This window comes from Schistocerca cancellata, chromosome 2 (assembly GCF_023864275.1).
Source record: "Schistocerca cancellata isolate TAMUIC-IGC-003103 chromosome 2, iqSchCanc2.1, whole genome shotgun sequence".
Classification (NCBI taxonomy): domain Eukaryota; kingdom Metazoa; phylum Arthropoda; class Insecta; order Orthoptera; family Acrididae; genus Schistocerca; species Schistocerca cancellata.
In genome coordinates this window covers 969,580,452-969,607,982 of record NC_064627.1, presented here as the reverse complement: position 1 = coordinate 969,607,982, position 27,531 = coordinate 969,580,452, and the positions used below count along the sequence as shown (strand labels likewise).

At 41.1% G+C, this 27,531-nt stretch overlaps 1 protein-coding gene across 1 annotated transcript in view; it reads right to left on the bottom strand.

Moving 5' to 3' along the window:
- The window catches only part of LOC126148994 (serpin B8-like), a 125,701-nt gene that overhangs the window by 24,352 nt on the left and 73,818 nt on the right, over positions 1-27,531 (bottom strand). Inside the window, exon 5 of the mRNA XM_049915787.1 lies at positions 7,967-8,181. Within this exon, the coding sequence (XP_049771744.1) occupies positions 7,967-8,181 (215 nt within the window). The remainder of the gene's footprint in view (positions 1-7,966; positions 8,182-27,531) is intronic.

The following is a 27,531-nucleotide window of genomic DNA, read 5'->3' as shown; positions in this document are numbered from 1 at the left end:
AGCAGGTGACAGAATGCGGCTTGCAAATGCGATGTTTTTAATTACTGTAGAACCATCTTCTTCAATTTCCTGAAAAATATATACGCCTAAAGCTGTGTTGGAACTGTCAGTGGCAATGGAAATATCTCTGGTAAGATCTGGGTGCGATAAAAGTGGTGCATTCAACAAAGCGTATTTCAAATAACATTTTCGTGGACAAGATTCTGTGTGTCAAAAGTATTGCTTACATTATTGGAATATGCAACCTGTACTGTATTTAATCAAATTCTATCTGACGTGTTATTGAATGTACGCTGAAAATTGTGCTAATTAATTTTACGTATGTCGTGATAGTCATTTCCATACGGCGCATTGCGATAGAGATTGAAATACTGTTTTTTCTGTACGTAGTTATTTCCTCGTGGCTATGCGTTACCATTTGTTGTACCTGGGAAACGCGGCGAAACATTAAAGCCTGGTTGACCTTGTAGACTGCATTGTTGGTTAGGTATGCAAAGCGGTTGACTTTCATGCTGTTGCGGAGAAAAATGTCTATTGTTACCAAAATGCGTTTACTGTTACTGATAATTTTACACATACTGACGATTACGATTTTATCTGTTATCAAAGTTACGGCGATAGTTCTGGAGTGCCTAATGAAAATTGTCACTTTCGGTATAAACTTGTCTTATCGGGTTTTCATTATTCATTCTTCTTAATTCTAGGTAGAGCAATAGTTAAAGAGCTGTTTTGATAGATATAAAGGATAGTAGAAGAGAAGGCAGCAGTGCAGAAAACTAAAGATGAAACAGCACTACTACAGCTCGGGGCCCTATGCTCGCTACGGCACATATTCATTAAAGTGTAATGAATCCCCTGAGGTCCATTACGCACTGCAAATACATTTTAGCTTTTGCGTTACACGCAATGGCGGTAAAATCCCAAAATCAAATTGCTGTATTCTTGCTAATTCAAGTTTCCTCATTACAGGCAATGCTGTTGTAAATACAAAAGTAAATTGTCGCATCTGGTTCAAAGCTAGCTTCTGTATTAAAGGCAATAGCGGTGAAAGCATAAAAACAAATTGTCGTATACAGCTCAAAGCGTGTACCTGTGTTCTGTCATTATTAAATTCCTTAGGTTTTCTTATAGATACAAATTGCTTATAATCTACGTTCTCGTCACTGAGTTTAAGAACACGTTCAGGTTTGTGCGAAAATCTGTTTGTCTGTGTCATTTCGTACTTCAACTTGCGTAGCTTTTCAGGTTTTACGTCGCGTAGCTTTTCGGATTTTAAGTCGCGTAGTCTTTGTAAATTACGTAAATTATACGCGCTGCGTGACTCTGACAAACGTTCGAAAAGTGGCGTCTGCTGTGGTGTATTGGTGACTGAAATAGTTTTCATTTCTGTTACTTTAAAACTCTCGTCAATTTGGTTGTTCTGTCGTTCACTTTTACTATCGACTTCAGCACTCAGAGTGTGTGAAACTTCTAGTGACTTTAAATTAAATTCGTCGCGATTGTGTACTACGTTTTTAGGGCATTGTTCAGAGACTGCATTAATTTCGTCTTTATTTGATTCTTTTGTGCCTACACGTGTACTACTTAATTCTTGTGCAACAGTGCCAACTTCTTCATTACTGTTATTAGCACAAGCCTTAGTATCCTCACGTAATTGTTCTTTACTGTTCTGACATTGCACGGTAACGGCTGTAATCTGTTCACTAACTTGTTTGTACTGTTCGTTAAGGTTGTCTTGTTTTTCGTTCGTGAGTTCGAAACTTTCATCAATTGTTTCGCTAAGTTGTTTGAAATGGTTGTCGAAAATTTCGTTCTGTTGTTTGAAAAGTTCACTAAGTTCTTTGTAATTTTTGTCTTGTCTTTCATTCTGTTGTCTGAATTCTTCCCTCAATTGTAACAGTATTGCCAAAATTGGATCCGAGCCTAAATTAGCATTTCTATTATCTGTGCTGTTTAATGGTGGATCTGAAATTGTTTCGCTTTCTATAACCATTTGGTTATTCTGAGACTCACAAAAAGGTTTGCCAGTCAAATGTACACTGTTGGACACTATTTCGGAATTAAATAGATCAGTCGTACTTTCAGTACACTGTCCATTTTCATTAGAAAAATTTCTCGGTACGTTACTTGAATTTTCCAAATCGGGTATGTTAGGCTGGGCATCGCTCATTACAATAGAGCGTTCCGCATCATCGATTGTCGTCAAATCAACAGAAGACACAATCGAGTTCGTTCGTTCATCATTAAGACAAAAGTCATCATTAGTGGTTGGAATACACTGATTGTTAGTGAACGCAGGATTGTCATCATGACACTGCGTGTCACAAGTCCTATCGGTAAAGTCGTTTGTGCCGGTAATTTCGTTCGTAATACCTCGCGATACACTATTCACAGTCTTTCGCGGCATTTTTACAATATTCACAAATATTCACAAAACAATAAGCACAAATGCAAAAACAACACACAAATACAACAGAGCAACGAATTGCCGTTGACCTGTAGAAAGAAAGTCACAAGTTAATAAAAGCGTTGCGCCAAATCCTAATTATATCTAAGCAAATAAGAGCAGATATCTGACTGTTTTTCAAAAGACTCTCAACGAAATACGATCCTGGACTGGGTGTCGCCAAGTGTAACCTCCCCACAGAAATTTACAGAGACAATATTATATAGTAATGGAGCCAAGAAGCAATATCGTCCCACAGAAATATTTAAATAAAAAAAATTAATAATATATGGGACCCAAGCGTAACCTACCTAGCACTTAAATATAATGACAATAAAAATATGAATTGCAATCTGACTGAAAGTATAAGCTGTCACGAAAATGATGAAAAACAATTCAGTGCTAATGAAAATCTCAGTGATAATGAAAATTCAATTAAACCGAAATATCGGTCTTTGGCCCTGTGCATAAATCAGAATTAAACTCTTACCTCATTGTAACTGCTAGTCACATTTCTGCTCTTATTCTTGCGCACAGCTTGGAGGAAATGCATCGCAAATATAATTTTTATATATATATATTTTTTGTTACTTTAAGGGAAATTTTTTTTTAAGGAAATGCAACGGAAATATTATTAAAAAAGAGAATTGTTTATTAAAAATGCTTAGCTTGAAATCAAATTATTATTGGGGCACTTGTTGGAAATTAATTACAATAAATGAACTTTAAATTATCTGATGATTACCTTAATTAACAATATACCTTATTCAGCATCTTGACCAGTGTTGCCGACAGACTGCATCACACAACCGCACTGGGCTGCTACTACTGTACTCCACGACGACTACCACTGAACTGCTCTCAACGACTACTGACTGAGTACTGCCCTCAACTAGACAGAGCTACAGACTCGCAACGACTTACTGACAGACTGAGAACCGCTCGCAACACTCGCGCGGTCAAGCGCATACTCTCTGGTCACAGATGCTACAATGCCTCGCCATCGCTGCTATGTTACATACGTGTTTCACGTTTCAGTATAATACGTACGTATCGTCGATAATCGAAGTGTTGAGTAACTCACTTTGTCTTCATCATGTACCAAATTAAAAGCTAACATTATATTAACTGGCGTAAAGTATAGGCCTAAACAGGACACTGTGTAGATTTGCCGTATTTCAGTAAATATTGGTGGTAATGAACAGTTTCCCAGTAGTGTAACGTAACTGAAATGTCCCAGTACGTATTACAAACAAGATGTATTTATGGGGCTTTGGAGGGAGGGCATAGCTAAATTAGTTTTCAGTTTCTATTATTTAGTTTGTGATACACGTTTATTACTGAATTAACAAAATTGTATCGTTTACATTGAAGGCTAGCTATTCGTAATATTACATGAAAAACTATTTTTAATCAGAAGAAACGCGGAATTTCGCCTTTACGAGATTTTATTTTAAACAAAAGCTTTGAAATAGCCAATCTGATGACGTTACATGCGTATATGGTGCAATTAGCGACTGTAATACACGCAGCGCTATAGCACACTGGCAATGTTTTGGTCAGAGTGTCATGGCAGCGAGCCACGCCCCCATGGCTTCAAAACGTAGTACGGCTGGGATACGTAGCGCCATCTCCCCTTATTCTTACCTCCATGACAGAAACACTGAGCCGTGCTGCCTCTATGGCCGTCCGTAACTGCGAAGGTGTGGCTGGTGCAGGATTTTTCCGCACGAAGTGACCTCTCGATTATGTCCCGTAACTGTTCGATGAGATTCACGTCGAGCAATTTGGTTGGGTACGTCATTCACTCGAAATGGCCAGAAAGTTCTTCGAATCAATCGCGAACAGTTCTAGCCCTATGATAAGGCGCATTGTCATCCACAAAAATCCCATCGTTGTTTGGGGACATGAAGTTCATGAACGGCTGCAAATGGCCTCCAAGTAGCCGAACATAACCCATGACCCATACCATTCCATGTAAACACAACCCACCACCATTGTGGAGCCACCACCAGCTTGCATAGAGCCTCGTTAACAACTTGGGTCCATGGCTTCGCGGGATCTGCGCCACATTCGAACTCTACCATCAGCTCTTACCAGCTGAAATCGGGACTTATGTGACAAGGCTACCGGTTTCCAAACATCTAGGATCCATGCAACCGATACAGTCACTAGGCCAGCAGAAGCGCTGCAGGCGATGCCGTGCTGTTAGCAAAGGCACTCGTGTTGGTCGTCTCCTGCCGTTACCAATTAGTACCAAATTTCGCCTCAGGATACGTTCGTCGTACGTCCCACATTGATTTTTGTGGTTATTCCAAGCAGTGTAGTTTGTCTGGTAGCACTGTCAACTCAACGGAAACCCCGTTGCTCTCGGTCGCTAAATGGTGGCCATCGGCCACTGTCAGATTAGACTGCCCCTAAAAAAAAATGGGTATTTCAAGATTCGACCAGCTAGCCAAATGGAGACCAGCAATGAGGTCCCTTTCAAGCTGTGTTCGACGAGTACTCAGCAACTCCGTGTTCTTCACAGTCATCACTTAACAATAACGCTGTTCATGCTCCTCGTCCACGGTTCAGTCACTTTAATGTCACCGCCACCTACGTTTGATGGTAAAGTGAAATACCCATTCACATACGGCGGATGGCAGCACTAGCATTGGAGAGTACGTAAAGCATGTCGAGTGGACGCGAGAAACAGTGCAGCGGTTGCTGTCAAGCGGAAACGGAAGAGACCTAACGACACCTAAAGATTTCGGATTGATTATATAATACTAAGGTAGAGATTTGGGAACCAGATTTTAAGTTGTAAGACATTTTAAGGCGACCATGTGGACTCTGAGCACAATTTATTGATTATGAAGTGTAGACTGAAGAAATTGCAAAATGGTAGGAAAGTAAGGAGACAGGACATGGATAAGTTGGAAGCACCAGAGGTTGCTGCAAGTTTCAGAGGGAGTATTAAGCAACGGTTGACTAGAACATGGAAAAGGAATACAGTACAAGAAGAAAGGGTAGCTTTAAGAGATGAAATAGTGAAGGCAGCAGAGGATCAAGTGGGTGCAAAAGACAAGGCCTAGTAGAAATCCATGGATATACAGGAGATACTGAATTTAACTGATGAAAGAAAAATATAAAAATGCAGCAAATGAAAAAGACGAAATTGAATACAAACGTCTTAAAATAAGATTAATAGGAAGTGCAAAATGGCTATGCATGAATGGCTAGAAGACAAATGTAAGGATTTAGAAGCATGTTTCACAAGGGGGAAAATAGGTACCATCTAAAGGAAAATTAAAGAGACTTTTGGAGAAAAGAGAAGCATCTGTACGAATATCAAGAGCTCAGATGGAAAACTAGACCTAAGCAAAGAAGGGAAAGGTGAAAAGTGAAAGGAGTATATAGACGGTCTATACAAGAGTGATGAGCTTGAAAGCAAAATCGTAGAAATAAGAGAGGATGCAGATGAAGATGAGATGAGAGATACGGTACTGTAAGAAAATTTGGGAGAACACTGAAAGCACTAAGTTGAAATAATGCCCTAGGAGTAGATGACTGTCTTTCAGAACTACTGATATCCTTGGGAGAGACCGCCATGACAGAATTCTTCCATCTGATGTGTAAGATGTGTCAGACAGGCGAAACACCCTCAGACTTCAAGAACATGTAATAATTCCAATTCCAAAGAAATCAGTTGCTGATAGGTGTAAAAACTGCCGAACTATCAATTTGATAAGTCATGGTTGCAAAATATTGACACTAACTCTTTACAGAAGAATGGAAAAACTTGCAGAAGCTGATCTCATGGAGGACCAGTTTGGCTTTTAGAGAAATGTGGGAACTCACGAGGCAATACTGACCCTACGAATTGTCTTAGAAGATAGGTTACGGAAAGGCAAATCCACATTTATAGAATTTGTGCACTTTGGGAAAGCTTTTGAAAATATTGACTGGTACACTATCTTTGAAATTCTAAAAGTATCAGGGGTAAAATACAGGAAGCGAAGGACTATTCACAAAGCGGAATGTACTTCATGGACATCTAATTGAAACTATCTGAACAGTATTACCAGCAATTACCTTAATCGTTATTCCACTCCCATAAGGGAACCAATGGTTAAGAAGGGATAAGGTTGTAGCCTACCCCCAATGTTATTCCATCCGTACACTGAGAAACTAGTAAAGAAAACCGTAGGAGTACGAATTCAAGTTCAGAGAGAAAAATAAAAACCTTGGGGTTTGCCGATGACGTAATTCTGTCAGAGGCAGCAAAATAGCAAAAGAGTAGTTGAACAGAATAGACAGGGCATTGAAAAATATAATTGTTAAAAAAATTATACAAGTTGCGCAGTTTCCGAGTTAATTAGCACTGGGGTTAGCCAATCAGGCCGTTGCGCGCGCAGTTCACGCGACCCACCGGAGACCGTTTCGCCAAAAGGGTGCTTGGTTTGGTTCCCCAAAGCCGAGCCGGCCGGAATGGCCGTGCGGTTCTAGGCGCTACAGTCGGGAGCCGAGCGACCGCTACGTCGCAGGTACGAATCCTGCTTCGGGCATGGGTGTGTGTGATGTCCTTGAATTAGTTAGGTTTAATTAGATCTAAGTTCTAGGCGACTGATGACCTTAGCAGTTAAGTCGCATAGTGCTCAGAGCCATTTGAACCTAAAGCCGAACAAGAGAGCGATATAAAAATTGGACATGTGACGGTAGTAAGGATCGAACCCGACCCAAAGACTGAGCAATCTCGTAATCTGTCATCCACGCTATGAGAACAGCTGACTAATTTATTGTTTATCTGGCAGGCTGTTTGAATTTTCGCGCGCGACGGGCTAATTGGCTTACTTCAAAGCTAACTAACTCGGAAAGAGGGCAACCTATCGAATTTTTTTCTTAAGAATTATTTTTCAGCATAACCTACCCTGCAACACCCTTACAAGCTTTCCAGACTGTTCCGGACCATCTTTTATGCAGTATAATACAATACAAAACTCGAAACAGTTATAAGCACAATAGCAAGGATAACTCATTGAAAGTATTTTTATTAATGTACACTCAGTGTTTAAAATGGGTTTCTTGGCGGAAATATATGCAGTCTGTTTGTCTTTGTGTGTGTGTGTGTGTGTGTGTGTGTGTGTGTTTGTGTGTGTTTGTTTAGTTCTTGTCGCAGATTCATTTGCATTGTGAATGATACACATTATAATACAAGACAGGGTTTCCTGTATTTGTTCTGGTTTGTAGACATAGTTTTTCTCTGTACATGAATCACAAACCTGCTGTGTTGCCACGTCATATAATTTATCAGATTTTCCACAAAACTTTAGATCGTGAGAAATGTTTTAAAATTCAATGCTACATCGCATGAGGAAGAAGCTGGGTTCGAATTGCCAGAAACCATGCGTACGAAGTTGACCTCCTACTCATAAGCTTCGGTAAGAAAACAATAAAAATGGCTAAATGTCACATAACTAATTTTGAAAGCTTTAGGATTATGAACAATTAAGTAAATATATTTTTCCAATTCAATACCTTGTATGGAAGAAGGATAGCTTGGGTCTTCAGTGGTTCCACATCAACGTACTGGAATTTACCTTTAATGTGCATCATATCAACAGACTTCGCGTCTGTTGATGTTGAGTGGAAAGGCATAGGTTTAGTGTCATTTTTGTTGAATGGTTTCATCCAGTCGCCTTTGAAATAAATAGCATTCACTAGCACCAAGCGAGTTAGATCGTTCAGAACGCCTGGAAAGCAATAATACACAAACCCAAAATACATGTTTATGAATATTGTGGTTACTTCTTATAGGCAAATCTAGTTAGTGACACAAAGACAGCTACAAGTTTAGTGTCGTAATTTTAAACAGTTGATAAATAACTTCAGTTACAATTACACAAGAGTTACCACTGCTTCTGTTGTTGGTGAAAATATGAGGGTTATGTTTCTATGAAATAAGCACAAGTAACTTAGCAGCTGTAAAAACATTCTAAAAAATTGTAGGTAACAAAGAACACTTAATATCTGTTAAGACGGTAAATAACAGAACTGAACCTCGAAGTTCATAAATGATGGTGAGTATACTTTTACATTAGATGCACAGAGATATTGACAACTGCAGTACTGAATGCTTTTTTTCACAAGTCATAAGCTGCTTTTGGACACAAAAAGTGAAAGTCCGTCGCAATAAATATACAAATCTAGCGAATTATTGAAATTTGGGTCTGAGGATAAAATGACACTGTTTTCTAAAAGAATAGGGATCACATCTTTTACAAGACTTATTAACTAACAAAGATAGTGGTCGAATCAGTGGAACGTTGAAATTTTTGTGTCCTCCAAATAAAGCAAATTTGTCGACAATGTACTCAGCTGAGTGAATTGCAAGGCGCGTCGAGTGCACGGCGCAGCTCACTTCCAAAAGCCAAACATTATCAAGAATAGAGAATTTCCGGATAGGGTGACGGAATATTTACTGAACAAAAACGAAGGAAGAAAGGAAAGAAACACAGATGAAGTATGAATTTTTCCGTAGCGTTTTCAAAGATACCATCATTATGCTCACAGGAAAGTTCATTTTGGATGGGCGGATCGGAATTTGAGTCTTGTTACAGAAGAAGACAAAAGCTTAGTTCCAAGATATATGACGTACAGCTATGTTAACACGTAATTAGAATCTTTTGAAAGTAAGGAAACACACTTTTTTTATAAAAGTTGGTAATGGAACCTTTTCTCACAGTAACAAAACACTAAATGGAAGAACCATTACACCAAGCTGCCACACGTGATTGTACTGCTAGTTTCTTTACAGGCAAATGTGTGACGAGAATCATTCTCTTATCTCAAGTGGGTCATCTGTAAGCAGACCAGTCATTGCTCTGGAGAGAGCGTACAGACCAGTTGCTGTAAGTTGCCCACACTTACGGACACGGAAAAAATATCGATACTTTAGAGTATCGAGTACATTTATATCGATACCGATACTTTTCTACTCGATACTTTTCAATCGATTCTTTTATACAATGAGTACTTCGTGGTAGGTATCGAGTACTTTTTAGAACTCAGACTGTTGACAGTGACGCGATGCGACTGCGGCGCCAAAGAGATTAGGCTGGCAACACTGTCGCGAGGCTACCGGCTATTCGAAACCCGAACGAAATACTGTACATCGTCACGTGGTGCTTTGTGTTAGAAACGTTAAACGAACAATTTGGCTTTCTTGAAAATAAAAATTGTTTTTTCGGTTGTCAGTAAGTGGTCTGTATGCACGTCTAGGATGGTGTCTGTAAAAAGTGAGCTGTGGGAGTATTACACTCGATTAAACACCAATGAAGTGAAATGCAAAATTTGCTTCAAAACTTTAAAATCATCGGGGAATACGTCGAATAAGAATGAACATTTGCAAAAGCATCCCACAATCACAATATCAAGGTAAATTTACTAATATGCTTAGAATATTATACTTTTTAGATTTTTACTTTTTCTGCAACCAGTTAACTTTTATTTAGAAAAAAAAACTAAATCGTCGTCTATCTGAGAATACAGGAAAAAGCACATGTCTGAGGTGTTCTACACTGGATGTTTTCATTTTTTGTTTCATTAAAAAATTAATTCTGTATTTTTCAGTGAAAAATGAAATCTGGCACAGGGACAAATGACAATCGAGTTACCACCAAAATGGCCGAAGATAAAAGAGCAATAACCATCATCGCCATCGCCCAGTGACCCTATCGACATAGACGTCACTTCTGGGGTTAAGGCCTTCAACCCTGTGCAGTCATTAGAGAATTCAACGGACGCAGAAAGCAGACCGTCTAACAAAAAGAAGCAACTTTCCATTGGAGAAACACTACAGAGAAAAAAATGTGGAGGGAGGGAGAGCGAACTCTCTGTTATGCAAATTGTTGATTGATTTTATTTATGTGGACAAACTACCATTCGACATTGTTAAAGGTAGTGTACTTCGGAAACTGCTGCGTCAGGTTTGTACATCTTTTAAAATTCCGAGCGTAGTCACTCTTAAAGAAAATCTGGACAGTTTCTACAGTGTTATGCAATCGAAAATTGAACTGAACTTCGAAACTTTAAATCATATCTCGCTAACCTGTGATGTATGGACCGAGATAATGACTACCACTAGTTATTTAGGTGTCACTTGCCACTATTCCGATAACAATAAACTTACTTCACGCTGCATTGTTACTGTTGCGCTGGATCAACGGCATACTGGTGACTACATTTCTGAACAGATCCAAGAATTTTGTCAAGGAATGAATATCAAATCTGAGAAAATCACCGCTATTATTACTGATAATGGTGCAAATATGGTAGCCGGTATTACGAAATTCATAGGTAGAGGGAAACATTTATCTTGTTTTGTCCATACCATTTATCTTATTGCTGAATCGATTATGTCGATCAACGATTTTAATTTATTGTGTAATAAAGTAAGAGATGTTGTTAAATATTTCAAGTCAAGCATGATTCAAAGTGATTTATTAAGGCAAAAACAAACTGGAACTACTTTGAAGTTGATGTTACATGTAAAGATTCGTTGGAATTCTGTATATTATATGCTTGAGAGGTATATCGAACTGGCTCCTTACGTGCATCAAATTTTGATGCTAAATGCGAAAGCACCGCCTACTCCATCGGCCATAGAAATGTAGAATATTAAAGATCTGCTTCACGTTTTGAAGCCATTGGAATACGTTTCTAAAGAAATATCTGGAGAGCAGTAAGTGACCATCAGTAAAATTATACCGATGATGAACTGTTCAAAAGAACAAATAGATGCTTTGTCTAGTGAAAGTGTGGCAGGAGCCCTTAGAAGCGAAGTCATGGAACAGATTCAGCGCAGGTTTGGACAAGTGGAAGTCATTTAGTAGCCATGTCTTGCTTATTCGATCCTAGATTCAAAAACATCCATTTTCAAGACGCCAGAGCTTGCACCCGAGCAATATCTATGATAAGGCGATTGATAGTAACAAATCCTGTCACCACCAACACTAGTTGTTGTTGTTTTGGGGAAGGAGATCGGACATCGAGGTCATCGGTCTCATCGGATTAGGGAACGAAGCCGGCCGTGCCCTTTCAGAGGAACCATCCCGGCATTTGCCTGGAGAGATTTGGGGAAATCACGGAAAACCTAAATCAGGATGGCCGGACGTGGGATTGAACCGTCGTCCTCCCGAATGCGAGTCCAGTGTGCTAGCCACTGCCAACACTAGTAGCGAAACAGATAGTGATTCGTCGGCTGGCACATCTTATGACTTTTGGAGCCATCACAAAACGTTGTCCCATACAAAACGAAAAAAAAGCGAAGCCACTTCTTCTTTCATGAACCTGCAATCTTCAGTAAATCTGAAGGATAAAATGACGCTATATTTAGCAACATCCGTGTCGCCACTATCTACGGAACCATTTCAACAGTGGAAAGATATGAAAAGTGTATTTCCACAATTATATAAGCTGACTTTAGAATACGTGCCAATCTCAGATACGTCTGTGCCTTCAGAAAGATTGTTTTCGAAGGCAGGCAGTACTATGTCTAAAACGCGAAATAGGCTATCACCAAAACGGTTGGACAAACTTCTATTTTTAAGTGATTGTACAGAGGAAGAATGGGAGGTTTGAAATATATAACCATAATTTGGATTTCATATTATGAAATATTTATGCTAAACAAAGTGTTTGATTACTTCAAATATTACTTATTATTTTCAATGTTAAAACGTTCATAAGGCTTGCAGTGTATCTTCTACGTAGTTATGTTTTATGCCGTACGGAATAGACTGTACTGTGTCTTGTGCATTAGATTATTGTTTACCAATTGTATCTTACAAGTAGACTGGAAGTTGTAAAGTTCATTTAATTTACTCAAATCTCAAAATATGGATAGATGTTGAATTTGTATGAGATGAAGTACAAATTATACAAAAAACTTCATAGAAAATTTGAAAACATACCCCGAAGTATTGATACTTTCAATTTTTCTACGATGATATTTTGTAAACGTTCGTATTTCGTTCGAAAAGTCGATCGATACAAACGTATCGACTCCTTGTGGCATCGATATTTTTATATCGATACTTTTATGAGACTGTACCTATTCACCGATACTACTCTTGAGTACAGTATCGATACTTTTCATTCGATACCGTGTCCCTACCTACACTCAATTTTCAGGTCTTAGGCAACGCCTGATATAAGTGCAAACTCTCCAGACAATTTTGTTTGTCAGATATGGGTGGTTTGTTTATTTGATCCCATTTGATCCCCCTATACTGGCCTACGACGAACGTTTCCTGTGTGTCACTCAGGCCTTTAAAAGAAAATTTGTGACATTTATCGTTGTTGTGTCTATGTGCTGTACAAAAACGTCTCTGAGCACTATGGGATTTAACACCTGAGGTCATCAGTTCCCTAGAACTTAGAACTACTTAAACCTAACTAACCTAGGGACATCGCACACATCCATGCCCGAGGCAGGATTCGAACCTGCGACTGTCGCAGTCGCACGGTTCTATACTGAAGCACCTAGAGCCGCTCGTCCACACCGGCCGGCCCTATGGACAGTCTGTCTCACTTCAAGGAGTGGTAGAGAGATACTATAGTCAAATTGACGACTGTGGTATTACATTACAAACTTTTCAACGGATCCAAATTTCGTGGCATTTTTAATGCTGTGATCGCACAAGCATTTTTCGTAGTTAGATTTCAGTCTTATTTGTAAGGAGAACGTACAAGAACAGTGACTGTTATCTGGGTTCTTATAGCTATAGGAACGTCGCTGAATTGTACTGTGGTGTAGGAAAATTTTTAAGCACCTGGAATCGCGGGTGAGAGCTCTTGACAGATATTTGTAATACACTGGCTGACAGAACTATTGAAGAATCCAGAAGGGAGGAGGCAACGAAACTTCATAGGTTGAGAGGATATGTGATGTTTGATCAGTGATTACACAATGGAGTCAAATTTATAAAGAACCGTCGTATTTGAGGCCAAGTATCAGCGTGATGTCGCATTCACTGATTCAGTAGAGAAGTGTGTCGTAAAGCTGTTGTATACTTTCCTCAGGCAAGGTAGCCCACAGCTATTGTAATTGGTCCTTGATACAGGTATTCTGGATACCGGCATTCGAAGGAAGTTGGTATCTGAGCTGGTCCAGTGCATGTGCTTCAGGGAAAGATTTGTGGATCTTACTGGCCACAGGATTACCCCAACCTCACGCAGTCAGTTGATAGACGCACATGCCATTTATGAACGACTATTGTTAAAAGATAAAAAGCTGATGTGCTGTTTGATTAAAGTAGATACATAAAGGAGTGAAAGTGATGAATGGATGTAGACTGCCAGGGAGAGGGTTGTCAGCGAATTATAGCATTTGGGATAGTGAGTGGGAGGGGTTCTGTGTGGTGGATGTTTGGAGGAGTGATTTGGGAGAATGAATAGGGATGCAGTTCTGAACCAAGCTGTAGGATGTAAGAGGAGGCTAGTGGTGAGCGAGGGATTCCTGACGCTGGTAGGAGGGGAGGTTCTCTTAGATCTGGTGGGATGGGTATAGATAGGTCAGATTTCAAGGTCAGCTAAAGAGAGGGATTAAATTTTCGTTAGGAGAGGACGTGGAGAGTGTGAATATGTAGTGTTGGGGGATGTGGTGTAGAGATGCAGCAGAGTACCAGGTTCAGAGAGCAGGGGGGGGGGGGGGAGGGGGAACTAGTGGGTGGTTGGTGTAGAGTTTTCAGGTGGCATAGGATACTCAGAAGTGTTCGAGATGGAAAAGTAGTGTTGGGAATTTTGTAGGTTGATAGAAGTTTTGGGTAGGGGAGGGTAAGCAGATCCGAAAGGCTAGGTGGAATGGTGCCCTTCGAGGATCTGTAGGAGCGGAAATCCCTGCCACATTTGCATTGGAGAGGATGGTTCATATCAGGGATTTGTAGGTTTGGAGGATTGTTGAAGGGTGCAAGCCCATGTTTCATTGGTTAGTAGTTTTATTCTATAGTGAGATTTCCGTTTAATGGTTAGTAGATGGGGCTTCGTTGTCAGTCGGTCATAACGTGTTAGCCCAAGGTATTTTAGTGTGTTAATTAACTGGATAGGATGGTTGTAACTGGTAAGGTAACAATTATGGTGGCAGAAGCTGCAAGCAGTTCAACCTAAATTATTGCCTGGGTTTTGGTAGGGTTTATTTTGTGGAGCCACTGGTTGCACCAGGAGGTTAACTGATTGAGATGGAGATTGAGGAATTATTGGAATTTGTGGAGGGTAGGATAGAGGTCGAGGGATGCGGTGTCATCAGCATACTGGAGGAGATGAATGGAAGGAGGTGGCTTTGACATACCAGCAGTATAGAGGACACACAGAACATGGTAGAGGACAGGTCCTTGTGGCACACCTGCAGTGAGATGGAAGATACGAGAGTTGGTATTGTTGATGGTGATATAAGATAGGCAGTTAGAAAGGAAGCGATAAGTAGAGTGTAACTGATGGGAAGTGCGATGGTCTGGAGCTTAAGACTAGGTCAGAATGCTGAACATGGTCAATGCTTTTTAGATATCAAAGGAGAGAAAATTGCGGATTTGTGGTTGTTGATTTGCTAGGGCGAGAGATGACTGGGAGGCATAGGAGTTGGTCATCGGAGGAGAAATTGAGGCAGAAGCTACACTTATGGAGAGGAAGGGATAGATTTGGAGTAGGTGTTTATGAACGCTTCAGGACAGGATGGACTCAGAAACCTTACTAGACCCAGAGGTGAGGCTGATGGCACAGTAAAAAGAGGTGTCACTCGCAGGCTTGCTAGTAAGAGTAAGATTCGAGAGGTTTCTGCAGCTCTGGATAGCAACCAGTGTGAAGGATTATACTATTAAGAGTAACTAGGATTTCCAGGAAGGAGAGGGGGCATTCTTTCAGTTGTCTATGAACGATGCTTTCATGAATGGGATCAGTGCCGCATTTGGTATGGAGTGTTCTTTCGAATGTCTTGCGTTGTTATTGGAGTACTGAATTCTGTCTGTGGATCATTGTCAAGGTACTGGAAGCTATTAGTGAATGGAACGAAGGAGAGATTGGTACGCTCGTGAACTGTTGATAATATGGAGCAATCGACGTCAGGGTCATCAGGAATGGTGAAGTGTCAGATAGGTAGGATGCAAAGTTGTTTGTCTTTGCTTAGCTTGTCGAGTGGGATTAAAAGGTGGCAACATTGCTTGCAGTAAAATGGTGAAAAGCCTTCCAGTACCTGGAAGAGTTCAAGGGCAGTGCGGCGTTGAGATTGGTGCATGTTTGGCACCAAACACGTGGTTTCTTTGCGTTTATCAGATCTCTGATGTATCGTCGTACTTGTCAGTGATATGTGAGTGTCTTAGTTATGGGACTGCAGGAAAGATCGGTATAGATGACGTGATTCAGGGAGAAGGAGCACAGCATGTGGAGGCAGAGTGGGACAATGTGGATAGATAGACTTCGTCAGAATGTGGTGAGTTATGGCATTTGACAATGACTGCTGGAGGATGTGGCACCATGGTAGATATCAATGGACTGTTGGAAGGTCAAACGAAGGCATCTGAGTTGGGTAGCAATATTCTCTGTACACATCCATGTTGGTACATGAGGAGTCCTGGTTATGTTTGGGAAAGACACAAGGAAGAGGTGCATAAGTAGGTGTGGTTTGTAGGAGATTGCGAGTAGGACAGAGAGTTGGTCACCTCCAGTAGGGTAGAGGACTTATGCAATAATGCACCCAATGAGGTTAGGAGTTGTGAGGATAACATCAGGAGTGGAATTGCTTTCAGGGGACTATATCACCACAGAGAGAGTCACCACATTGACACCACCACTAGATTTCAGCATGGGAACGGCTATGGATGTTAAGGTCAGCAACAGTAATATAGGTCGAGATGGTATGGTCTCTGTGGGTGAGGAAGTCATATGTGACTGAATGATGCGGTCATATACAGGGTGTTACAAAAAGGTACGGCCAAACTTTCAGGAAACATTCCTCACACACAAAGAAAGAAAATATGTTATGTGGACATGTGTCCGGAAACGCTTACTTTCCATGTTAGAGCTCATTTTATTACTTCTCTTCAAATCACATTAATCATGGAATGGAAACACACAGCAACAGAACGTACCAGCGTGCCTTCAAACACTTTATTACAGGAAATGTTCAAAAAGTTCTCCGTTAGCGAGGATACATGCATCCACCCTCCGTTGCATGGAATCGCTGATGCAGCCCTAGAGAATGGCGTATTGTATCACAGCCGTCCACAATACGAGGATGAAGAGTCTCTACATTTGGTACCGGAGTTGCGTAGACAAGAGCTTTCAAATGCCCCCATAAATGAAAGTCAAGAGGGTTGAGGTCAGGAGAGCATGGAGGCCATGGAATTGGTCCGCGTCTACCAATCCATCGGTCACCGGATCTGTTGTTGAGAAGCGTACGAACACTTCGACTGAAATGTGCAGGAGCTCCATCGTGCATGAACCACATGTCGTGTCGTACTTGTAAAGGCACATTTTCTAGCAGCACAGGTAGAGTATCCCGTATGAAATCATGATAACGTGCTCCACTGAGCGTAGGTGGAAGAACATACTGACGAAACTAAAATGAGCTCTAACAACGAAATTAAGCGTTTTCGGACACATGTCCACATAACATCTTTTCTTTATTTGTGTGTGAGGAATGTTTCCTGAAAGTTTGGCCGTACCTTTTTGTAACAGCCTGTATAGATAGTGGCATGCATAAGAGTTATGATTTTGAAGAAGAGAGTGACATCAGGGTTCGTCTTGTGGCAGCCAATAACAGCTCCACCTCTTGCCTAGGGTAGTGGCGTTTCTGTTTGGTGGAGGTACTGTACGTAGAAGTGAGGAGTTTATGCTGATGTTTGAGGAAGATTTTGTTTAGGATGAATGTGCAAATGTGGTGTTGTGATGGGTGTGCATGGAGATGGGTTTGTTGGCTGGTAAGGAGCAGATACCATGGTTATATATTACTGCTCTTTTGCCATGATTTAGGGAGAGAAGTGTTGGTGTGGATGGATGGCTGGTGCAGGTTTAAACCATGGTGCCATGTCTGGTGAAAAGAAAGTGGACCTGGTTGTAGGAATAGATGGCCTGTGTGTTGGGGTAGAAGCCAGCGAGGGAAATTTTTTGTAGGGTGTGTGTCCTCTGGAAGGGGTGGTTGTTTTGAAGGGCTATGGTTATAAAATGGATGATGTATTCAGCTGTGGGAGATGAGCAGAAGGAGTTGTTGGGGTGGAGGGGGATGTAAGTAGGTGTGATGGAAACTGTCAGCTCAGGTTTGGAAGGTGAGAGTTAGGTTTTGCACTTTGAAGTATGGGTCAGGTGAGGTAGGTTACAGGTATTACATGTTGGAGGAGAAGTGAAGTTAGGATATCACTTGATAAAATGGTGGGATTTACAATGGGGGAAGAAGAAGGGTTTTTGCAGTCAGCACAGAGGTGGTCATTATACATAAGGAATCTTTGGCAGCATTTGGATTGAGTATTGGAGTTAGAAGGTTCAGCAGTGTGTCTCTGTTGGTAGATCAGGGTCCCAAAGTAGAGAAGGTGGCTGATTGTGGATGGGGATTCTGTAAAGATCTCGACTTGTAAGGTTGGGATGGAGCCATCAAAATGTGGAGTGCTTTCCAAACTTTTAGACCAGGATGGGAGTTCAGTATAGACTCCATCTCCTCCGCTGTGGTCTCTTGGTCCACCTGATTTGATCATGGTGGCAAGGAGATTGTGGTTGCTTGGTCCAGATGCTTGTGGAAAGTGGATGCTAATTTAGAGGTGGAAGGTTGTGGACTTCAGGAAGTTTTGGTCTGGAAAGGAGAGGGGGAAGGTATGAAGCTCTGTAGAAGTGATGTTAGATGGTTTGGCCTGACAGTCCATAAAGTCTAGGCTTATTGTTTGCTTTGGAGTTTTTATTTATTTATTTATTTATTTATTTTATTTTTTTATCGGGAGTAGGAGATGTGTCAGTGCTGAGGCGCTTCGATGTCTTACTGATGAGTATAGGCAATAAGGTAGCGCTGGGCATTGCTGGGGGTAACAGGTGACAGAGTTCTTTAGCCGGACGATATGGCCGAGTGGTTCTAGGCACTTTAGTCCGGAACCACGCGACTGCTACGCTCGCAGGTTCGAATCCTGCCTCAGGCATGGATGTGTGTGATGTCCTTAGGTTAGTTAGGTTTAAGTAGTTCTAAGTTCTAGGGGGACTGATTACCTCTGATGTTGAGTCCCATAGTGCTCAGAGCCATTTGAACCATTGTGACAGAGTTGTTTAGAAGTGGATTTGGACAAAGAGGTTGCATCTGTCTGGGTTGGTGGAGATGCCCTTGGTTGATCGACATATGGTGGCAGTTCAGCTATTGGTGCTACTCTCAATGATTCTGGTCCTCATGCAGAAGGCACTGCATCCAAAGGGGGCGCTACTGAGGGTAGTGTGCCTGGAGAGGGGAGGACTGGGGGAGGAGTGTAGTTCTGGTGGAAGGTGGAAGTGCTCCATGTGGCGATTGTAGGGGATTGGAAGTGGCAGATGCAAACAATGGCGGAAGTGGGAGAAGGCATGGTGATGTGGTGATATGAAGACATGTGATATGCACAGGGGGGATGCTGGAATTGTAGAACTATAAATTGTAAACCAAATTAGAAGTAACACATTATTTTGCAATTTCTAGTTGTTTCTAATTTACTTAATGATTTGTAAAGCCATAATTTTCACATCTCACTAAATAATTTCGTCACTGTTCGTGTTACACGATCAATGGCAAGCAGTGAAGGTTATATTTGTTCGAGTGCCGACCAATAGAGGGAACCCACGATATGAGAGCAGTTTTCAAAATGATTACCCTTTAAATTAGTTAGTCTGGGTCGTATAAATTGTCAGTAAGATTCCAGATATACTCAAGCTCATATTAGTTTCGCAATACTATTTTTGTCAATGTATGTCACCAAATACAAATTACTCCCAATTTAGGAAACAACATTGCTCCCATACATATTCCATATAAAAACAATACATTCGTACCACTCTTAGATGTATATTTCGTTAAGAGAATGAATCTTTATCTCCCTCTCTCTATCTCAGCCACCTCCTCATCACGATTGTAGCAGGTCATCATACGGGTGTGGTTGGAGTAAGCTGAAATGTAGTAGGTACCTGGATACATTGGTTACCACGTTTTGGTTATTGTCATTTCTTATAACTTGGTTATCATATCTGGGAACCATCACGAAAATACGGTGTACTATAACAGTACCTTTTCTACCTCATGGTCATCTAAATGAAATTCACTTACGATAATTAGTATTAAATAAAAGCTCAGATATCTGCAATGTATAATATTAATGGTTCATATAGTACTAATCGTTCCTACTAATTATCGGTATATTTCGACTTTCTTATAATTACGGAGCTCCGAAACTATGACAAAGCAGCCAATTGGGTGCAAAATAAGTTTTATCGTGTCGGTCGCAATTACGTGAATGTTTTGTGCACTTAAGAATATTCTCCCTGTAAAGGTTGTTCGACTTTGAGCGGAAAGGCGGATATCAATATTACATAACGTGCTACATGTAAGATGAATAATGCTATTGCATCAATACTTTTCAATGACTGAGAATAATGGCACTGTGGGTCAAACAAGACAGTGGTTGCAAAGCTAGTCACTACTACATTTCTGGGTCTCCCACAGGTGAATATTAACATAAATTCACGTTTCGGATGTAGAGCCTATGGGGCATCATCAGTTATCACTATACCTCAGGGTACTTTTTCAATTAATATTTGCTCATGATCAGCGTAAAGGCTGACGTAATACCATAAATGTTTTTATAATGGAATGATTATATACTCACAAGTTCACTTCACTTGAAAACTGAGTAATAACCATCCCTAATGACATAAACTTACTAAGACACAGAATATTATTGACTTAGTATTGTTATTTATGATTCCTGTTATCTATTCCAAGTTATCTCATGACGTTCCCACCGGTGAATATTATCATAATTTTACGTTTCGGATGTGTGAACCTATGGTGCATAAATAGTTATCGTTGTACTTCAGTGTATTTGGCTAGTTAATACGTATTTACTCATGATCGGTGTGAAGGCTGTTGTCAACGCTGTGAAGTTTTCTATGTTAGATAGTCATTAATCCCAATACATCTACGTTCACCTCATCTAGAAATTGAGTACTATTAATGTGTAATGCCATATACACTTAAAGACAGAAAATGTTGGGATTTAGCACAGCTCTCTAGCCTAACTTCAAGACAGGTAAACTAGTTAGTTTACAATGTATATTTTACAAGAAATTTTATGGTGACGTTGTTTATTGTTTATGGACTATGTAATTTTAATTTTTTTTTAATTTTGTGCATTGGTGCATCTGTGGATGAGGTGGCACGAAGTCTCGAAATTGACCATGCAGTGAAACTTCTAACACCGTAACTACAGTTGTGGCTATTTTATTTGCCGTTTAAAAAGCTTAAAATTTAGTGACTGTTTGCACTTTTAAAAAAATGAATGTGCAGTACTGGATGGGGTTTTAGCCCCACAGTTCCCATGTGCGAGCAGAGTGTATTGATCATTTTGTCACCACACTGCCCCGACCTTAATTGACTTACAAGGGGACCGTACCTACTCTTCATCACCGATTTCGTCTAAATTTACGGTACATTTAGGCCTTGGCCAGAAATAAAAGTGGCAAAGTGAGAGCTCCATATGGCCAAGCGCTTAGAAAAAATTGCATTTCTGGTGTGTTCGGGAGAGACACGAGCCATTCATGTTGGTATTGTTTCCAAGTGGCTGTTGACGTAACGGAAAGAGTACAGAACTAATAGGAGCGTCGCGGGGTCGAGACCGTACGCGGAAACCTTTATTTTCAATTTTTACATTACTTAAGCCTCAAATACACAGATATGACGCTCAATATATTGTATTAATACTTTTCAAAAATTCATGAAAGGGAAACCCAAAGGAATATTTTAGATTGCAAATAAATTTTCAGGAAAGGGGTGTAAGGCGAACAGGAGAAATACGTATGCAAAATTAGGTACTTTTATTATTTTACATTGAGCAGTTGCACGAATTGGTGTGATATTCATCGTAAAAATAAGGAAGCAGTAAGTTTCTGTGACTGTTGAACGCGCTATAAACTTCGCCTTTTTACAATTACGTGCTTGTTTAAAAAGTGGTATAGAAAAACAAACTTAGTTTACGTTCATGAGAGTTCTCTCTCATCACATAGAACTCGGCACAAAACTATGCTTAACGTATCATTAGCCCAAATATTGACGAAGATAGCTGGTGACATACAGTGAAACGTATTTTGATGCAGTCTTCTCGGCATAAGATTACTTTTTCTCTCTCGTTGACATAAGAGTAGTTTTGAATGTTTTAGATCAATTCCTTTGCCTGACGTTAGGAACAAACATCTCTGGTTGCCAAGGGATGCTCGAAGGTCAAAATGAAGCTAATGGAATACGCTGAGATGACAAAATGGTTCAAATGGCTCTGAGCACTATGGGAGTTAGAACTACTTAAACCTAACTAACCTAAGGACATAACACACATGCATGCCCGAGGCAGGATTCGAACCTGCGACTGTAACGGTCGCACGGTTCCAGACTGTAGCTCATAAACAGATGACGGTAGTATTGTGTACACAAAGTATGTCATTTGTCCTCAGGTGATTCATTTGAAATGGTTTCCGACGTAATTATGGCCGCACGACGAGAATTAACAGATTTTGAACGCGGAATGGTAATTGGAGCTAGACGCATGGACATAGCATTTCGGAAATCATTAGGAAATTCAGTCCAAAGCGTCAAGAGTGTGCCGAGAACACCAGATTTCAAGCATTACCTCTCACCACTGACGATGTAGTGGCCGGCAGCTTTCACTTAACAACAGAGAGCAGCGGCGTTTGGTTAGAGTTGTCACTACTAACAGACAATTAACACTGAGTGAAATAACCGCAGACTTCAAAGTGGGACGTACGACGAACGTATCCGTTAGAATAGTGCGGCGGAATTTGGCGTTAATGTGCTTTGGCAGAAGACAACCGACGCGAGTGCCTTTGCTAACATCACGACATCGCCGGCAGCGCCTCCCTTGGGCTCGTGACCCTATCGGTTGGACCCTAGACGCCTGGAAAACCATGGCCGGATGAGATGAGTCCCGATTTCAGTTGGTAACAGCTCATGGTAGTGTTCGAGTGTGGCGCAAACCCCACGAAACCATAGACCCAAGTTGTCAACAAGGCACTGTGCAAGCTGGTAGTGGCTTCATAATAGTGTGGGCTCTGTTATGTGGGATGGACAGTGTCCTCTAGATTTTCCGCTAGTTGGAGACCATTCATCAACTTCAATTCCCAAACAAGGGTGGAAAATTTATGTATGACAATGCGCCATGTCACCAGACCACGATTGTTCCCGCTTGGTTTGAAGAACATTCTGCACAGTTGCAGCGAATGGTTTGTCCAACCAGATCGTCCGACAAGAATACAGTCGAACATTTATAGGATATAATCAGAAGTAAGTTGCTGCACAGAATCCTACACTAGCAATACTTCGTAATTATGGACGCCTACAGAGGCAGCATGGTTCAGTATTTCTGTAGGAAGCTTCCAACACTTGTTAAGTCAGTGCCATATCGAGTTTCTTCACTACGCCGTGAAAAAGGAGGTGTCCCATGACTTCTGTCACCTCAATATATGGGACGAAGACCTTTACGCTTTATTTACAATCCCTTTTTTGGAGAATTATTTGCGGAGCACTCATGGACGCTGTAAGTGCAGTCCTTTCTTGGAAATTTATTTGCAAACCCCAACTTTCTTCACCTTTCTTTTTTTATACCTGTCATGAAAATATTGATAAATACAATATGTTCGGCATTATTTCGATTTACACTACTGACCATTAAAATTGCTACACCAAGAAGAAATGCAGATGATAAATGGGTATTCATTGGATAAGTATACTAGAACTGACATGTGATTACATTTTCACGCAATTTGGGTGCATAGATCCTGAGAAATCAGTACCCAGACCAACCACCTCTGGCCGAAATAACGGCCTTGATACGACTGGGCATTGAGTCAAACAGAGTTTGGATGGCGTGTACAGGTACAGCTGCCCATGCAGCTTCAACACGATACCACAGCTCATCAAGAGTAGTGACTGGCGTATTGTGACGAGCCAGTTGCTCGGCCACCATTGACCAGATGTTTTCAATTGGTGAGAAATCTGGAGAATGTGCTGACCAGGGCATCAGTCGAGCATTTTCTGTATCCAGAAAGGCCCGTACAGGACCTGCAACATGCGGTCGTGCATTATCCTGCTGAAATGTAGGGTTTCGCATGGATCGAATAAGGGTATAGCCACGGGTCGTAGCACATCTGAAATGTAACGTCCACTGTTGTAAGTGCCGTCAATACGAACAAGAGATGACCGAGACGTATAATCAATGGCACCCCATACCATCATGCCGGGTGATGGCGATGACGAATACATGCTTCCAATGTGCGTTCACCGCGATGTCGCCGAACACGGATGCGGTCGTCATGGTGTTGTAAACAGAACCTGGATTCATCCGAAAAAATGACGTTTTGCCATTCGTGCACCCAGGTTCGTCGTTGAGTACACCATCGAAGACGCTCCTGTCTGTGACGCAGCGTCAAGGGTAACTGCAGCCATGGTCTCCGAGCTGATAGTCCATGCTGCTGCAAACGTCGTCGAACTGTTCGTGCAGATGGTTGTTGTCTTGCAGGCGTCCCCATCTGTTGACTGAGGGATCGAGACGTGGCTGCACGATCCGTTACAGCCATGCGGATAAGATGCCTGTCATCTCGACTGCTAGTAATACTAGGCCATTGGGATCCAGCACGGCGTTCCGTATTACACTCCTGAACCCACCGATTCCAAATTCCGCTAACAGTCATTGGATCTCGACCAACTCGAGCAGCAATGTCGTGACACGATAAACCGCAATCGCGATAGGCTACAATCTGACCTTTATCAAAGTCGGAAACGTGATGGTACGCATTTCTCCTCCTTACACTAGGCATCACAACAACGTTTCACCAGGCAAGGCCGGTCAACTGCTGTTTGTGTATGAGAAATCGGTTGGAAACTTCCCTCATGTCAGCACGTTGTAGGTGTCGCCACCGGCGCCAACCTCGTGTGATGCTCTGAAAAGCTAATCATTTGCATATCACAGCATCTTCTTCCTGTCGGTTAAATTTCGCGTCTGTAGCACGTCATCTTCGTGATGTAGCAATTTTAATGGCCAGTAGTGTACTTTCCTTATGCGTCACGTTCCCGAAACGCCAACAGCGGTATCCAGCTGCACAGTGGACTATGGACATACTGTTTTGGCCGCTCAAGCGTACCGCTCTTATTGATTACACAAGTAGGTGTGGCTTGCATTTCTTTTTTCCGTCCAACTTTGACACAGGCTCTCACAACACAGCTAAGGTAATTCCTCCAAATCTCAACACTAAGCGCCAAAACCAACAAGCCAACTCTAAAACAAACATAGACACATACATGGACAGCAGTGAGGGTAAAGTGTTGATGTTATTGTGTTCTAAACACGCACATAGCACAGTTACGTTATTTTATGTCTTGACTTCACAGTTATTTCATGTGGTAACTTCACAATGGGAACCGCACTCCCTCCCTCCACCGTCACCAGAGATGTTATCAGAGACGGCAGTGGCAGCATCAGGGGTGCAAAGACATGGGGCGCAGGCGTCTGGGGAGAAATGGTGGTAGTAGCATCACAGAAAGGGTTTGGAGTTGCAAATGAAAGGTGGACCCACCTGCATTACTTCAGGGATATTGCTAATGGTGGATCCACAACACAATACATCTGGGAATATTAATAGGTGTGGATCCAGTATGCACTATGTCTCGGAATCTTGTTTGGGGCAGATCCACCTGTGCAAAATTCAGGATAATGGTTGGTGGATCTATCTAAACAGAAAAATCCTGGATAATGCACTGTAAGGATCCACCCTCATACGGCCGAGGTATCGTCTGAAATTTAGATACACTAGCACTATATTTGATCCTGATCCAGCATGCAGAACATCCAAAAATGTTTGAGTTAGATCCAGCATGTGGTACATCCGGAATACTGATCAGGTTGGACCTACCAGCACAAAGCTTAGGGTAATACTTCGGGTCGATCCATACACGTAAAATCTTGAATAATGTTCTGTATGAATCCGCTTACATATGATTCTGGACTAGTGTCCGAAAGTTGGATCTTTCTGTGTTAGGTCCAAAGCTGCCATCGCTCCTGCTAATGCCCCTGCTGACGTCGCCTCCAACGCTACCACCTCCAACGATCCCTATGACGTCGGTGGAGGGATAGAATACTTCACTGCGCTATTTGTGTGTTTACAATAGAATAACATCAAAAACCTATCCCCACAACAATCCACGTACGTGAACACGTCCACTTTAGAGTTGGCTTCGGCACTTAGTTATGTCATTTGGAGGGATAAATAGATACCTTGGATGGGTTGGGAGTCTGCATTAAAGTAGGATGATATTAATAAAACAGCAAGCCACACTTGGTTACGAAAACAGTAATAACATATATACACGGAAAAAATGGATCAATATAAACAAATATAGAAAATGTCAAATATTCGGTAAAAAAATCCGGATATAGTCACAAAGGATATCTGCATTTGTGCTTAGTGTTTAGCCAAAACGTGACATAAACACTAGATCAAAGAGTTTGGTGAAATCTGTTGGATACTTTCCTAAAAACCTACAACCACTAGTGACGCATTAGAATCACCTAGTCTGACGGTGGCGGCAGTTTGATGCAGTTGGTTGGCTCTAAACGACCTCGTGACTGCCATTGTGTTTCGATGGAACATTTTATTACAATTGACAAACATGTTAGTTTTTACAGTTTAATTTTTATTCCTGTGATTACTTCCATTTAACATGAGCATTTTTGCTCAGATGTTTTTCACCTTTGGTGTGATTACATGCAATCCTATGTAATTTTTATTCTGATGAAGACCGTCTTAGAGCTGTCGAAACCACGGTCAATTTGACAACGGTTTTATGCATCCGAGGTGGCTATACATACATTCTGTAATTCAGTTAACGCATGGTTGCTGGAGTTCAGCTTATTACAATCTTTAAAATTTCAGTATTTGGATAATTTCAGAATCGAAAGAAGCGAAGCACATAGATTGCATATTTGATACCTTCTCTTAAGGATTCGAAAGGGAAAGGTAACCTTTGGAGCTGGTCAAGCAAGAACACATCGGTTCTGGTGTGCAAGCGGCCGAGCACAGTAGCTGAAAATTTATTGGTTTACTAAGTTTACATGGGCAGACACAGGAATACAGAAAATTCATACCTATTTCAGAAAATAAATTAAAATCGATAATCCTTGGAACTTAATATCATGCAAATCTTTTAGAATACAAATTCCTTCAAAATGTTTAAAGGTATTTAACATCAAAACCAATAACGTTTAAAAATTTACAATGATCCAAGGTATTCACAGCAATCACTGCACTGTAAAGAATTCGTGTTAGTATTTTGCAGCTGTGGCTTATTAAACTGATTGTTCGGTAATTTTAACATCTGTCAACACCTGCTTTCTTTGTGATTGGAATTATTATATTCTTCTTGAAGTCTGAGGGTATTTCACCTGTTTCATACATCTTGCTCACCAGATGGTAGAGTTTTGTCAGGATTGGCTCTCCCAAGGCCGTCAGTAGTTCCAATGGAATGTTGTCTACTCCGGGGGCCTTGTTTCGACTCAGGTCTTTCAGTGCTCTGTCAAACTCTTCACCCAGTATCGTATCTCCCATTTCATCTTCATCTACATCCTCTTCCATTTCCATAATATTGTCCTCAAGTACATCGCCCTTGTACAGACCCTCTATATACTCCTTCCACCTTTCTGCTTTCCCTTCTTTGCTTAGAACTGGGTTTCCATCTGAGCTCTTGATGTTCATACAAGTGGTTCTCTTATCTCCAAAGGTCTCTTTAATTTTCCTGTAGGCAGTATCTATCTTACCCCTAGTGAGATAAGCCTCTA